The following is a 12093-nucleotide window of genomic DNA, read 5'->3' as shown; positions in this document are numbered from 1 at the left end:
AAATCTTACACACTTATATGATTTTCTTTCTTCAGAGTTAATTTTTGAGCCGACATCAGTCCTTCCTGTTCGTGAAGAACATATAAAAATGTGATCACGTGAAGTGCCGAGTGAATGTCTGTTTCCTGTTTTTGGTGAAGCAGGCGGACGACTCACCAGGCTGGCGGCGTACATCGGCACGATGACCGGCTGCTTCTTCTGCCCCGTGAACAGCTGCACACATTTACAGCAGCAGGTTAGAAACTTCACACACTTTCCTGCTCTGAAGCTCATGTTTAAAATAAAAAAATAATAAAAACCTCTAAAAAGTCTCACGGCTGCCAGCAGAGGTTAATAAAGGTCACAGATTACTCAAAGCGTCATTAAATCGCTTCTAAAAATACTCTTTCTGCAGATCAGGAGGTTATCTCTGCAGAATAATCGTTCTCAAGCTGTCCTATTTAATATCAGCGACCCGCGTCCGCACGCTCTGATGTTTTTACGTCTCTCTCCTCGTCTGTCTCAGTAATTACCCAGCGAGCAGTTGGGGGACTTACGATGTTGCGGGTGTCGATGCCGAGGCTGCAGAGAAGTGCTTTGTTGCAGTAGGAGCCCCCCCACTGGTACCTGAGGCCCAACGCCTCGTTGATGTCCTGAAGCTGCGTCCACACGCCGCCGCCGCCGCCACGCACAGACCTGCAGCGACCAATGAGACGCGGCACAGTCAAAGACAAGGTACGGACGGACACGAGAGACAAACAGAAGACACAACTGTTCAGATAAAACAGGGCTGTCCAAAGCGTTTGTGAATGAAGTGAGGAGCTCGCTGCTTCTCAAACGATACGGCTCATAAAAGAACGAAAAACTAAAAAACTCCAACAGATTAGACAAACGCACATGAAAAAAACGATGCCGAAATGTTTTTGCGTCCCACCGAGGAGGCTCGCTCTCACCTGTTGCATGGCGGCCTCTCCTCCTCCTCCTCCTCTTCCTCCTCGCCTCCTGGCTGTGGTTTGTCCTCCGGGGGTCCCAGCAGGATCCTCAGGGACGCCACCTCGTCCTCCACTGAGGGGACGGCGGTCTGAGGGAAGCTGCCCTGAAACAGCTTCTCCAGGCGGCTCGCCAGCGTCGCCTGCAGGGAGCACAGCAGCAGAGCTCTCGTCACACACTCGATTTTAGAGGAAGTGATTTAAAAAAACAAAAAAAAAACAGTTTGAATTTGTTTGGTAACTTTATCAAAGAGCCTTTTTACAAACGAGGAAACTTTTCTCTCACAGCTTCATGAACAAGCTGCTCTCATCCGGCCTTAAAGGGACAGTCTGACATACTCGTGTTTAGTCAGCGTGTTACACGCAGCAGCTGGCGGTCGCTGTGCCAAACAGACGGAGATCGTATCCCAAAGTTCAGCATCACACTGCGGTATCCAGGACTTAATAATAATAATAATACATTTTATTATAGAGCGCTTTTCAAAATACCACAAGACGCTTAACAGAGACAAAAACAAAGTCGGTAAAACAGAATAAATAAAAACGTTCAGTAAAAGCAGGACAAGGATGAGTTTATCAAAGCAGATTTTAGTGACTTTAAAAAAGGCCAACCTAAAAACATTAGAAAAAATCAGTATCAGTCTGAGTGGATGCTAGATTTAGTGTTTTCCCCGTTTTATCTCGCCGTCAGACAGCCTTTTACCTTTTACTTGCACGTTCTCAACCGTTTAACTTCAGTATTCCTACGCAGACGCCCGACTGCGCCGTGTGCTGTATTTTGGCCCTGACACACCAAACCGCCGCCCTCGCTGCCTCAGCGTGTCCACCACCATCAGCCCTCGGTGGCTCATCGGCGGCGAATAATGTAAACAAACAGCTTATTGCTGGTTTGTGTTGTTGTTCACTGGAAATTTTGTTCTTTCAGCACTGAGTTGTTGATGTGCTAACTGGCGGTCTTCTGGTTTCCCGTTTTGAATGACGAATGCAGACGCCCGTGACGTTTCAGCAGGCGCAGAGCGTCTGAGCTGATTCGTCATCAGTGTGGCGCGTCAGCTGAGACACGGGGACGTCAGACGACACTAGTACTTGAATGCCGTTATGGCCGTGTATTTTGGACTCACTCCAGCTTACAAACAGAGCTACGTTGTTGAAAAAGAATGAATCATTCGAGGATCCGACAGCCGGGTGCGGCTCTGTCCTCGCCACACCCGGCTGTCAGAAGTCTGCGTGTATGTAGTTCAGATACCTGAGCAGGTCACTTCCTGAGAGCGACGCCTGCAGGAGTTTCTCTGAGTAAACGTCAGTGCATCACACACCAACACACACACACCAACACACACACCTCGCCCTCAGGACGCCTGTCACCTTCGGATCTGTGTTTCCTGTTGGCGAAGTCGCTGTTTGTTTTAAATGTTGCTGTTGTGTTTTTACTTGTAAAATCTGCGTGCTGCCGTTTGGCCCGGACTCCCCCGGAAACCAGATCCTGAACCTCACCGGGACTGTTAAAATAAAGGTTAAATAAAGGTTACATCAAATAAGTAAATGAAAATGTTGAGTCTGCTCCACGTCACCACATCAGAGGCGACTCTCTCACGATGGGTTAATATTTAATATTTAATGTTTACACAGCGGAGGTTAGAGTGACACCAGATTTAAATGAGATCTTTCTAAAATAACTTCCTCTTCTGGTTTGTGTAACACGGTGTGTTAATGTCACAGACGGACTGTCAGAGTGAACTCTGTGTGTGTGTGTGTGTGTGTGTGTGTGTGTGTGTGTGTGTGTGTGTGTGTGTGTGTTTTACTGTCACTGAGCTTTTGCGGCTGTTAAAAAAGCAGGTTGTATTTTATCTTAACTACTTTCTACTAAAGAAAAACCTCCTACGGGGCGCCCAGTGGCTCATTTTACAGAGCTGGCTCTCATTAAGTCCTTGCCGCAGCGTCCGCGGGTTCGATTCCAACCTCGGCTTTTTTTTGGGGGGGGGGTGATTTTTAGAGGGATCAGTCTGTCCCGGCTCACAGGTTTGGCTTGTTTTCTTTAAAAATCACCAGAAATGACACCATACACCGCAGCCACAAACAAAACCATCAAAACGATCATTTCTGTGAAAACAGAAATGATCGTTTTGATGGTTCAGGGCGCTCAGTCGGACAGCGGACGCAAGTTCGATTCCGACCTCGGCCCTTTGCTGCATGTCATCCCCATGCACGCTGCATCTGGGACATTTTAATACCAGTTAACCCTTTAAAACCTGGAGTAACATCACTTTTAATGTGCTGCTTTCAGACAGCTTTCATAAGTTTTTAAATGTTTGAGTTCAGACTACAGAAGTTCAATTTCTTTCAAAAACATGGGAAAAAAGGGGAAGAGCAACTTGGTAAGAATGTGCAACAAATTGCAAAAAATTAGTAGATTTAGAAAATTATTTTTAAAACGTTGGAGAAAATGTCTGGGGATAAAAGGAAAAAAGCTCGGAAAAACTACAGAGCTAATAATCAATTACATGTTTATAATTATGTTACAGATTCATCACTTTTTACGCACTTTTTCTTCTTCCCATGTTTTTGAAAAAAATGACGGCAGTTTGTTCAGGTCTCAAAGGGTTAAGATCTTTTGAGATGAATGAATGACAGTTCGAGGACCTGCAGGAACCCTGAAACAGACGTCGGCTCTATAAATGACCTCGACGGGCTGATCTGTGTGTTTTCTCGCTCGGGGTCTTTCATGAAGCGCCGTCTCCAATCTGGTTTTGTGCCGTAAACATGAACTAATAAAGTTATGGATTCACGGATGAAGAACTCGTCTCCCAGTCTGACCAGTTTACCCCACACTTCTTACCGACTGTCTGTCTGTGCTGCTGGTTTGCTCGCTGACTGCGGGTTCGCTTTCATGCCACTCCTGCTCCTCCTCCTGCTCCTCCTCCTCCTCTCTGCTCTCAGCGGGAGGAGCGACGCTCGGCTCCGTGCTGAACGCCGCCCAGGACTCCCCCTCCTCCGCCTGCTGCTGCTCCCCGAAAGCGCTCCACCCTGCATCCGCCTCGCCGTCTGCGCCCTCAGCAGCCGAGCTGAAATTCCCAAAACTGTCGCTGACGGGGAAGTCCGCAAACTTTCCTCCCTCCTCGCCCTCGTTTCCACCGCTGTGAAATTTGGGGGAGTTAAAGTCGCCAAAGTCGTCGTCGTCCTTGGCGTCTGTAGCTTCCTGTGCAGCAGCGGGGCTGTCCGACCTGCTCCGCTCCTGCTGGACATCCAGCTGGTCAAAGTCGGTGAAGCCCGGACCGCTGAACGAGCCGGCGTCTCCAAAATCCCCAAAGTCCTCGTCCTCATCGTCCTCTGCCAGCTGGCTGTGGTCGGCGGGCGTGGCGGTCTCCCCTTGAAGGGGCGGAGAGGGCACGGAGCCCGTGGTGCTCATGTCACCAAACTCCTCCAGAGCGTCTGTGGACAGCGGCCGCCCAAACGACGTCTCCGTCTCCGTTTCTGTCTCGGTCTCATTACCAGAGCCCTTCCCGTCCAAATGTCCCGCCTCGCCGTCCGCCACTGCGTCAGGCGAGAGGTCACTTTCGCTGCAGCCCGCCGCGTCTTTGGAATCGTCCCTATCGGCTACATCCACCCCGTTCAGAGAGACGGGTCTGTTAGTGCAAACAGCCTCTGCGGCCGAGTCGTCCTGTGCAAAGGCTACGTCCCTTTGAGAGTCGGCCTCCGCGTGAGGGCCCCGGTCCGCCTGAGGGCCCCGGTCCGTGTTCCACGAGCCGCCCGGGGCCTCAGCGGGGACAGATATGGAGTCAGAGCTGGGTCCAGTTCTGTTTGTGTCCCTGACAGTGTCCTCTGAAGTCGTTCCCTGCTCTATGTTACAGTGCTCCTGGCGGCGGGCGGCCTCTGCCGGCCGGCTGCCTGCCACAGGATTGTCCGAGTCCTCGTGCGCCGTCTGGCCGAGGTGTCCTTCAGCATGGGAAAAAGCAGCAAAGTCTGCAAAATCGTCCTCGGGGCTGCCGGCGGGGACGCTGCCCGTGTCCTCAGTGGACGTTCCTTTTATGTGAGCGTGGACAGAATTCTGCGAGGAAGGGCTTCCCTGAAGGTCAAAGGTTGCAAACCCGTTTGTTAGCACCTCTGTGCCTCCGCCGTTACAGTTGGCGGGCTCGCCGCCAGCTGTGTCGCTCCCTGATAAATCCAGAGAGCCGGGGAGGACTTTTTTCACCTCAGTTCTCTCCGAGGGACCGCCGCCCAGGTGGCCCGCTGGCACAACGCCATTAGCCTTGGACAGCTCGTCTTTGGGGGCGTGGGTGCCGTTAGAGGAGCTGAATCCCATCACCCCTCTGGTGCCGAGGAGCTCCGGCGGGGAGGTGGCGGTCAGAGCTTGGGTCTGGTTAAAAGTGGTCGGGGTGTCGAATTCCGTGAAGCTGATGCTGTTCGGGACGCCGGAGAAGGTGCCGAAGTCTCCAAACTCGTTGTCCTCTTCCTCTGTGCCGTCCTCCATCGGGGGCGGCGAGGACGAGAACATGCGGATCACATCTGGCTCCATGATTCTCTCAGTCAACGAATCCTCCTGGCTACACCTGAGACAGAGACGAGAGACATCATCAGAGACAAGTTCAGGGTCCCACACACTTTCATGGACAAAACTTTAAAAACTTTTCCATGACTTTTCAAGGACCCCCCCCAAATATTTTTTCTTGCCCGGCGTTTTTCAAACATTCGATTCAGACTCTGTTCAGACAGAAATTCAGCGTCCTACATGATGTGTTCAAGGACCTTCGGAAATTTGAAAATCCAATAATTTCTGTTTTTACAGTTTCTGGCTGTAATAAATGTTTTAAAAAAAACGTCTTTCAGAACTTCAACAATAAAAAAAAAAATAGTCCCAAATTTTAAGTTTTCCATAAAAATTGCAAAAAACATTTTACAGAAAAAACGCATTGCCAAAGCATTTTTAAGGGAAAAAAAACACCACACATCAAGAAAACATGTCACCATTTTCTGTATGAAAGTCATTTTTCATTCAAAAATCGAAAAAAAAAATCAATATAAAAATTACAAATATACCACAGTTTTTTAATACATTTTCTATATAAATCACCCAAAAGAAAATGCCGACATTTTTATAGTTTTCTTTAAATATCACATTTTTTTTTAAAAAAAGTATAAAAATCGCAAAAACTTTTTTTTAATGCATTTTTTTTCCCTTTTTAATAAATTCACTGTTATGTTACATTCATCCATCCATTGTTGTCCGCTTGTCCGAGGCCAGGCCACGGTGGCAACAGGCTGAGCAAAGCAGCCAAGAGAAAAGTGTTGAAAACTTTATTTCTAATAATCATAATTAAATATTTAAAATTCTGTTACACAACTATTATTTTTAAGCACTTTTTTTCAGGTCATGTCTTTATTTGTTTTTGTTTTTTTGCTTACCTTTTTGTATACATTTCAGGAAATGTATTGTCATTTATACTATTTTTTTGAGTCATGTCTTCTTATAAGCTGCTTATTGCCTCCTTCCCATTTCTGAAAGAAATCAGGCCAGTGTGCTCAGGTTTCAAAGGGTCAATAATTCAGTGACTTTCCCCAAATTTTCTCCTAATTCCACTGTGAAATTCACAGCTTTCTCTGTGACCGTGAGACTCTGAGTAATGTGTCACAGCAGGAATAAAACCGTGTTTCGGGCCCGCTCTGGCTTCATGCACAGCAGCATAAATCAGAGCGGCTCTCCGCGGCGCTCCAGCACCGATCCGCGTGGCGTGCGGTTCGAGTCGAAGCACAAACCGAATTAGTGAAGCACTAAAAGAGGACAGATTGGCGTCAAACTGACAGTAATAAAGCGTTAATGAGAAACCAGCGCCGTGATGTATGAAGTGAGACAGACGGCGCTCTAAATCAACTAAAACAACTCACATCAGTGAAGCGTCTGACCCGACAAGTTCGACTTATTAACTCTTCGATTCATGGGACGTTTACGCTGAACTAATGAAAAACCTCTGGGCGACGGCGAAAACACCGAGTCTTTAAACATTACCTCGACATACGGAAATCTTGACTTTATTCTGTCTTTCTATCGGCGAGTGTCTCCCTCCTCGCTGAGCCGAAACGTCCTCATCCGACCCCGAAACACGGATGTTATCATCACTTCCTCGAGCCGAGCTTGTGAATGTGTCCTTGTAAAGTTTTTCCTTCCTGGATGAGCTCCAGAGGCCTTATCTTTGTGCACACTCTGTTTTTCTGTGTGCACAACAACCCTCAGGAGCAGTTTTTTCTCTTTCTTTGTCTTTATCCGAAAAAAAAAAAGTATTTATTTTACAAGCAAGAAAAGAGTCTTTGAGGATCAATGACTATACTGCAAAAAAACATGGCATGGTTTTTTATTCAAGAGAATTCAAAACTTTATCAAGGACTCGACTCATAGGGAGGTGCACAGATAATAAAACAAGAAATTAAAAAATTAAGTATTTTTTAAATTTTACTGCAGTTAAATTCTGTGAATTGAAATGAAATTAATCACCAGAGTCAGTTTAATCTTGTGTTCAGCTCATTTAAGAAGCTTTTTAAAATATAGTTTTTAGAGGAACATCCTTGAAATAAATACTTGATCATCAATTTCTTATTAGAAACGTTGCTGTTTACACATGTTGAAGTGAACTCTTTCCTGTGGATGAATTCCATCATTAAGTCAACACTAAAAAACTAATCAGTCACTAATTAATGGTCAATTAATCATTTACTGCACGCACAATTATCACAGCAGCTTTTCTGTGCCTCAAAATCACTACAAAGTGTATATATTTGGGTTTCATAAATGCAGTACTACTTTTGGGCATTTTTAAAAACATTTTTAGTTGAAATGTTTATTGATTATTTAAAATAATCAAGAAATTACTTTAAAATATTCACTAGTTGCAGCCGTATCATACATATGCCAAAATCCACACCTTTTCAGGAACGTTCCTAAGAATTTATCACAAAATTATAACCCTGTGTGAGCCAGAGATCATTAACTAATCGATTATCAGTTAATCATTTATGTGAAGCACAAACTTTTCTGTCTCATAATCACTGTAAAGTGAAAATCTTTGTGTTTTGGAAAATGCAATGCTACTGCCAAATTCCACATTTCTGTCAGGAACATTACGAAGAATTTATTACGAAATTATGACTCTGTCGAGCCAAAACTTTCTAAATTTAAAAAGTATGATTGCACTGCAGGCACATGCTGCAGTTTCGCATTACTCTGACTTGTGACTGGAAAAAGGAAAGTGTGTTTGCTTTCTCGTGTAGCAGCCGCAGCAGTGGGCGGCGTCTGAAACGTGTATTTGCTTTGTTGGCGTTATCTCCCTGAATACCTGTGAGCAGGTACGCTGACGCCCAGGCCGCGCTGACTGTCGTTAACTCGTCTTTCTGGCCCTGCGTGTCTGCAGGCAGAGTGACGTTACAGAGGAATAAAACAAAAGTTTTGCCAGTTTCTGCTTTATGAGGAAAATAAGCTGTGATCTGTTTACATTAACCCTTTGAAATCTGAGCAAACCGGCTGGATTTCTGTCAAAAACATAGACAACTAAAGCGAAAGTGACCCTAAAATTAATACTAGAAATTTACCTCAAAATTTGTTGTTTTTTAAAAAAAAATTTTTTTTAGAAATGATTATTAGGAAGATTAAAAAAGGGAAATTACCTTAAAAAAAGAGCTAAATATAATTTTTTAACATTATTTTAAATCTGTGATTACAATGATTATACCAAGACACTTGCCCTAACTTTTTAAAAATGTATTTTCTAAATGCACAAATTTCTTTCAGTCTCTTGAACATTTCTTACTAAGCAGGTTATTGCCTTTTTCCCATGTTATTGAAAGAAAACTATTTATTCCAAGTTCAAAGTTTAAATACCTGTGGAAGGTGTCTGACAGCAAGGAGTGATGTCGCCATTGTTTATATATTATATTATATATTTTTATATTTATTCTAGGTTGCTCTACATGGACAGCAGTTAACGTTAATACCATAGTATACAAATTGATATTTAATACGTGAATTAATAATAAAGTTTCTTACCATTGACCAAACATTGACTTTTGCCGCCACGTTTCTGCAAAGTTTGATTGTTTGCTGCAGCTAATAGACGCAGATTCTAACATATAACTACTTAAATAAATGAGAGCTACTAAGAACAAAATACCCAAATATATAATTTTTTACTGTCACAGTTTCCAAGCTTTCCGCCATTTCTGCTGCTCTGAAACGTCACACAAACGTCACAAATCAACAACTCCGGTAGCAGTGAAATTTCCCAATTTCCCACTCGAAATTACGACTTTGGAGGGCCGTTGATGTTTAATATAAGAATGTGTCACAATAAGAGATTGTCACAATAAAAGTATGCATAATATCATGTTCATTCTCCTGAAGAAGAGACCTGATGATCACTAAAATTGGTGGATGTATCAATACCCGTTATTGGCCAAATGAGTCATATATCACCACATCTGATATCAGCAAAAATAAAAATCAAATATCGTGCCAGTGTTGCCAGATTGTAAATGTTAAACTATATCACAAGAGGCTCAAAATGATCTGTTTTGATTAAAATAATCTTACGCTAGTCACAATCACGAGAGCAAATAGATTAAATTTATATCTTCAGTGAACAAGTATTTCGTGAAAGCAGCTGTTTAAACCTTCGACATAAGGTTTATTTGTCAAACTCAATATGTTATCTATATCTACATATATCTATGTGTTTATGTGTATCTATAAGAGGAGCTATCACCAGATCATCTGTAATAAGCAATATCTCGAGTTAGCCGAGTTTTATATGACGAATTTTACATTTAAAAGCTTTATTTTTCATGTCTCCATCTGCAGGTGGGCCATCACAATAAGAGTATGTATAATATTTGAATTTTACTGAAGAGACCTGATGATCACCAAAGTGAGGTGGATATATCAATATCAGTTATCAGCCAAATGAGTTGTCATATATCACCATATCTGATATCAGCAAAAACAATCTAATACCATCATCCCTCAAATAATATTTCATTTACCTCCAACTTTACCAGCTGCAACATTACAGTCATTATCTGAAATAAAAAATACATAAATGATCTCAAATGAAAATGTTTTCTGCATGATGAGTCCTGTTACCATAAGTATATTTAGATTTTCAGACTTTGGCGTTTGTCTGATATTTTGAACGCAGCACTTTAACTTTTGCTGTTTGCTGAAAGCAGCTGTTTGGAGCTTCAGGATAAAGTTGATTTATTATCTGTTAGACGAGCTGTCGCCTTTATGACAATGTTTTCATCTTTTAACAGCCGTCTGTTTGGTGATGCACTCGCCAAAGATCAGCTGTTTTAAGCATTTTCTCGAGTTAGTCAAGTTTGACACATTTTTCCTCACTTGTCTGACGTTTAGCTGAAGCTAACAGGCTAACGATGCTAACATCGGCTGGCAGCTAGCTTAGCATGCTAGCAGGCTATCGTTAGCTCCGTGGAAAGCTGTCAGCTGATCGGAGTCGTGTAGACTCAAAAAACGAGTAGACTGGGATTAATCTGACGAGGAGCTACCAGCTAGCTTTGACTGGGAGGCGTCTAATTAAACTACAAGGCCGAGACACTTCGCTGAGACGGGGCGGCACGGGAGCTAACTTAGCTTAGCTCCCGTTAGCATGTGTAGAGAAACCGAAAATAACATCTAATTTATATCCGATCGCGGAAGTTAAGGTTTTATTATTTTGTCGCCACTTTGATCTATTTATGCTGTTAAACGAGATCAGATCCGGTTTATAAAAGGTCGCGAATGATGAGGTAGAAGTAAGTGAGAAGTACCTGTGCTAACTGCGCAGCTAGCGAACATCAACAACAAGCATCTTCCCCCAGCTAGCTTTAGCTTTAGCCTCATCATCCGGCTCGGTGTCTTAGTTACCGAAAAAGAAACACGTGAGCTAACCGTGAAATGTTGTCCGCTGATGTCCATGTCTCAGGTGGGGACAGCGCCCTCCGGTCGGTGTCAGGCGGAGCCGGCGGAGGAGCGCAGGACGGCGCAAAGTGGAGCCGAAACTGAAGGTTGAGTCAGCCGGCTGCTGCTGCTGCTACCCTGCCTCAATGTCACCCAGCATGCACCGCTGTGGCAGCAGGTCCGCTCCCCGCCGCTTCCTCCAAAACTTTCCAGGATTAGCAGGTACATCACTGCAAAACGCTGCAAGATAAACATGTACATCACTTCAAAACTTTCCAGGATTAACAGGTACATCACTGCAAAATGCTCCAAAATAAACATGTACATAACTTCAAAACTTTCCAGGATTAACAGGTACATCACTTCAAAACTCTCCAGGATTAACAAAAACATCACTTAAAAAATTCCCAGCATAAACATGTACATAACCTAAAAACTTCCCAGGTCTAACAGGTACATCACTGCAAAACTTTCCAGGATTAACATGTACATAACCTCAAAACTCCCCAGGTCTAACAGGTACATCACTGCAAAACTTTCCAGGATTAACATGTACATAACCTCAAAACTCCCCAGGTCTAACAGGTACATCACTGCAAAACTCTCCATGTTCATTTCAAAACCTTCCAGGTCTAACAGGCACATCACTTCAAAACTCTCCAGGATAAGCAAATACATCACTTCAAAACTCTTCCTGTTCACAGGTACATGACTTCTCCATTTCTAGTGGAGAAAATGTGATGAGGTGCTCTCTGGGGTTTTCTTAGCAGAGAAAATGCAAGAAAGTGCTGTCTATGGTGGCTTCCTAATGGAGAAAATGTGACGAAGCACTTTCTGTGGTGGCTTTCTGGTGGAGAAAATGATAACGATAACGTGATAAGGTGCTGTCTATGGTGGCCCTCTAGTGGAGAGCCCTTGTATTGGAGAAAACGCAACTAAGTGCCATCTGGGGTGCCTCTTTTGTGAAGAAAGTGCAACGAAACACTTGCTCGGGAGGCTTTCTAGTGGAGAAAATGTAATGAAGCACTTGGGTGTGTGGTCTGCTGGTAGAGAAAATGCAATAAAGTGCCCTCTAGGGTTGCATTCTAATAGAGAAAATGTGATGACGTGGGTTTTTTATTGGTCACCTTTCTAGTGGAGAAAATGCTATAAAGTGCTCTCTCGGGTGACCTGAAGAAAGCATAATAAAGT

The 12093-nt window shown here is 43.9% G+C and overlaps 1 protein-coding gene across 1 annotated transcript; it reads right to left on the bottom strand.

The window, feature by feature from the left end:
* Positions 1 to 686: 686 nt before the first annotated feature.
* On the bottom strand, positions 687 to 11055 carry LOC121939438 (aftiphilin-like). The gene is made up of 3 exons (XM_042482458.1): positions 10894 to 11055; positions 3805 to 5515; positions 687 to 1111 (listed from the first exon to the last, which is right to left on the bottom strand). Exons 2-3 carry the CDS (start codon positions 5479 to 5481, stop codon positions 929 to 931), a joined length of 1860 nt encoding a protein of 619 aa, XP_042338392.1. The 5' UTR covers positions 5482 to 5515; positions 10894 to 11055; the 3' UTR covers positions 687 to 928.
* Between the last annotated feature and the right edge of the window lie 1038 nt (positions 11056 to 12093).

This window comes from Plectropomus leopardus, unplaced genomic scaffold (genome assembly GCF_008729295.1).
Source record: "Plectropomus leopardus isolate mb unplaced genomic scaffold, YSFRI_Pleo_2.0 unplaced_scaffold4816, whole genome shotgun sequence".
NCBI lineage: Eukaryota > Metazoa > Chordata > Actinopteri > Perciformes > Serranidae > Plectropomus > Plectropomus leopardus.
This window is presented reverse-complemented; position numbering and strand designations above follow the sequence as displayed.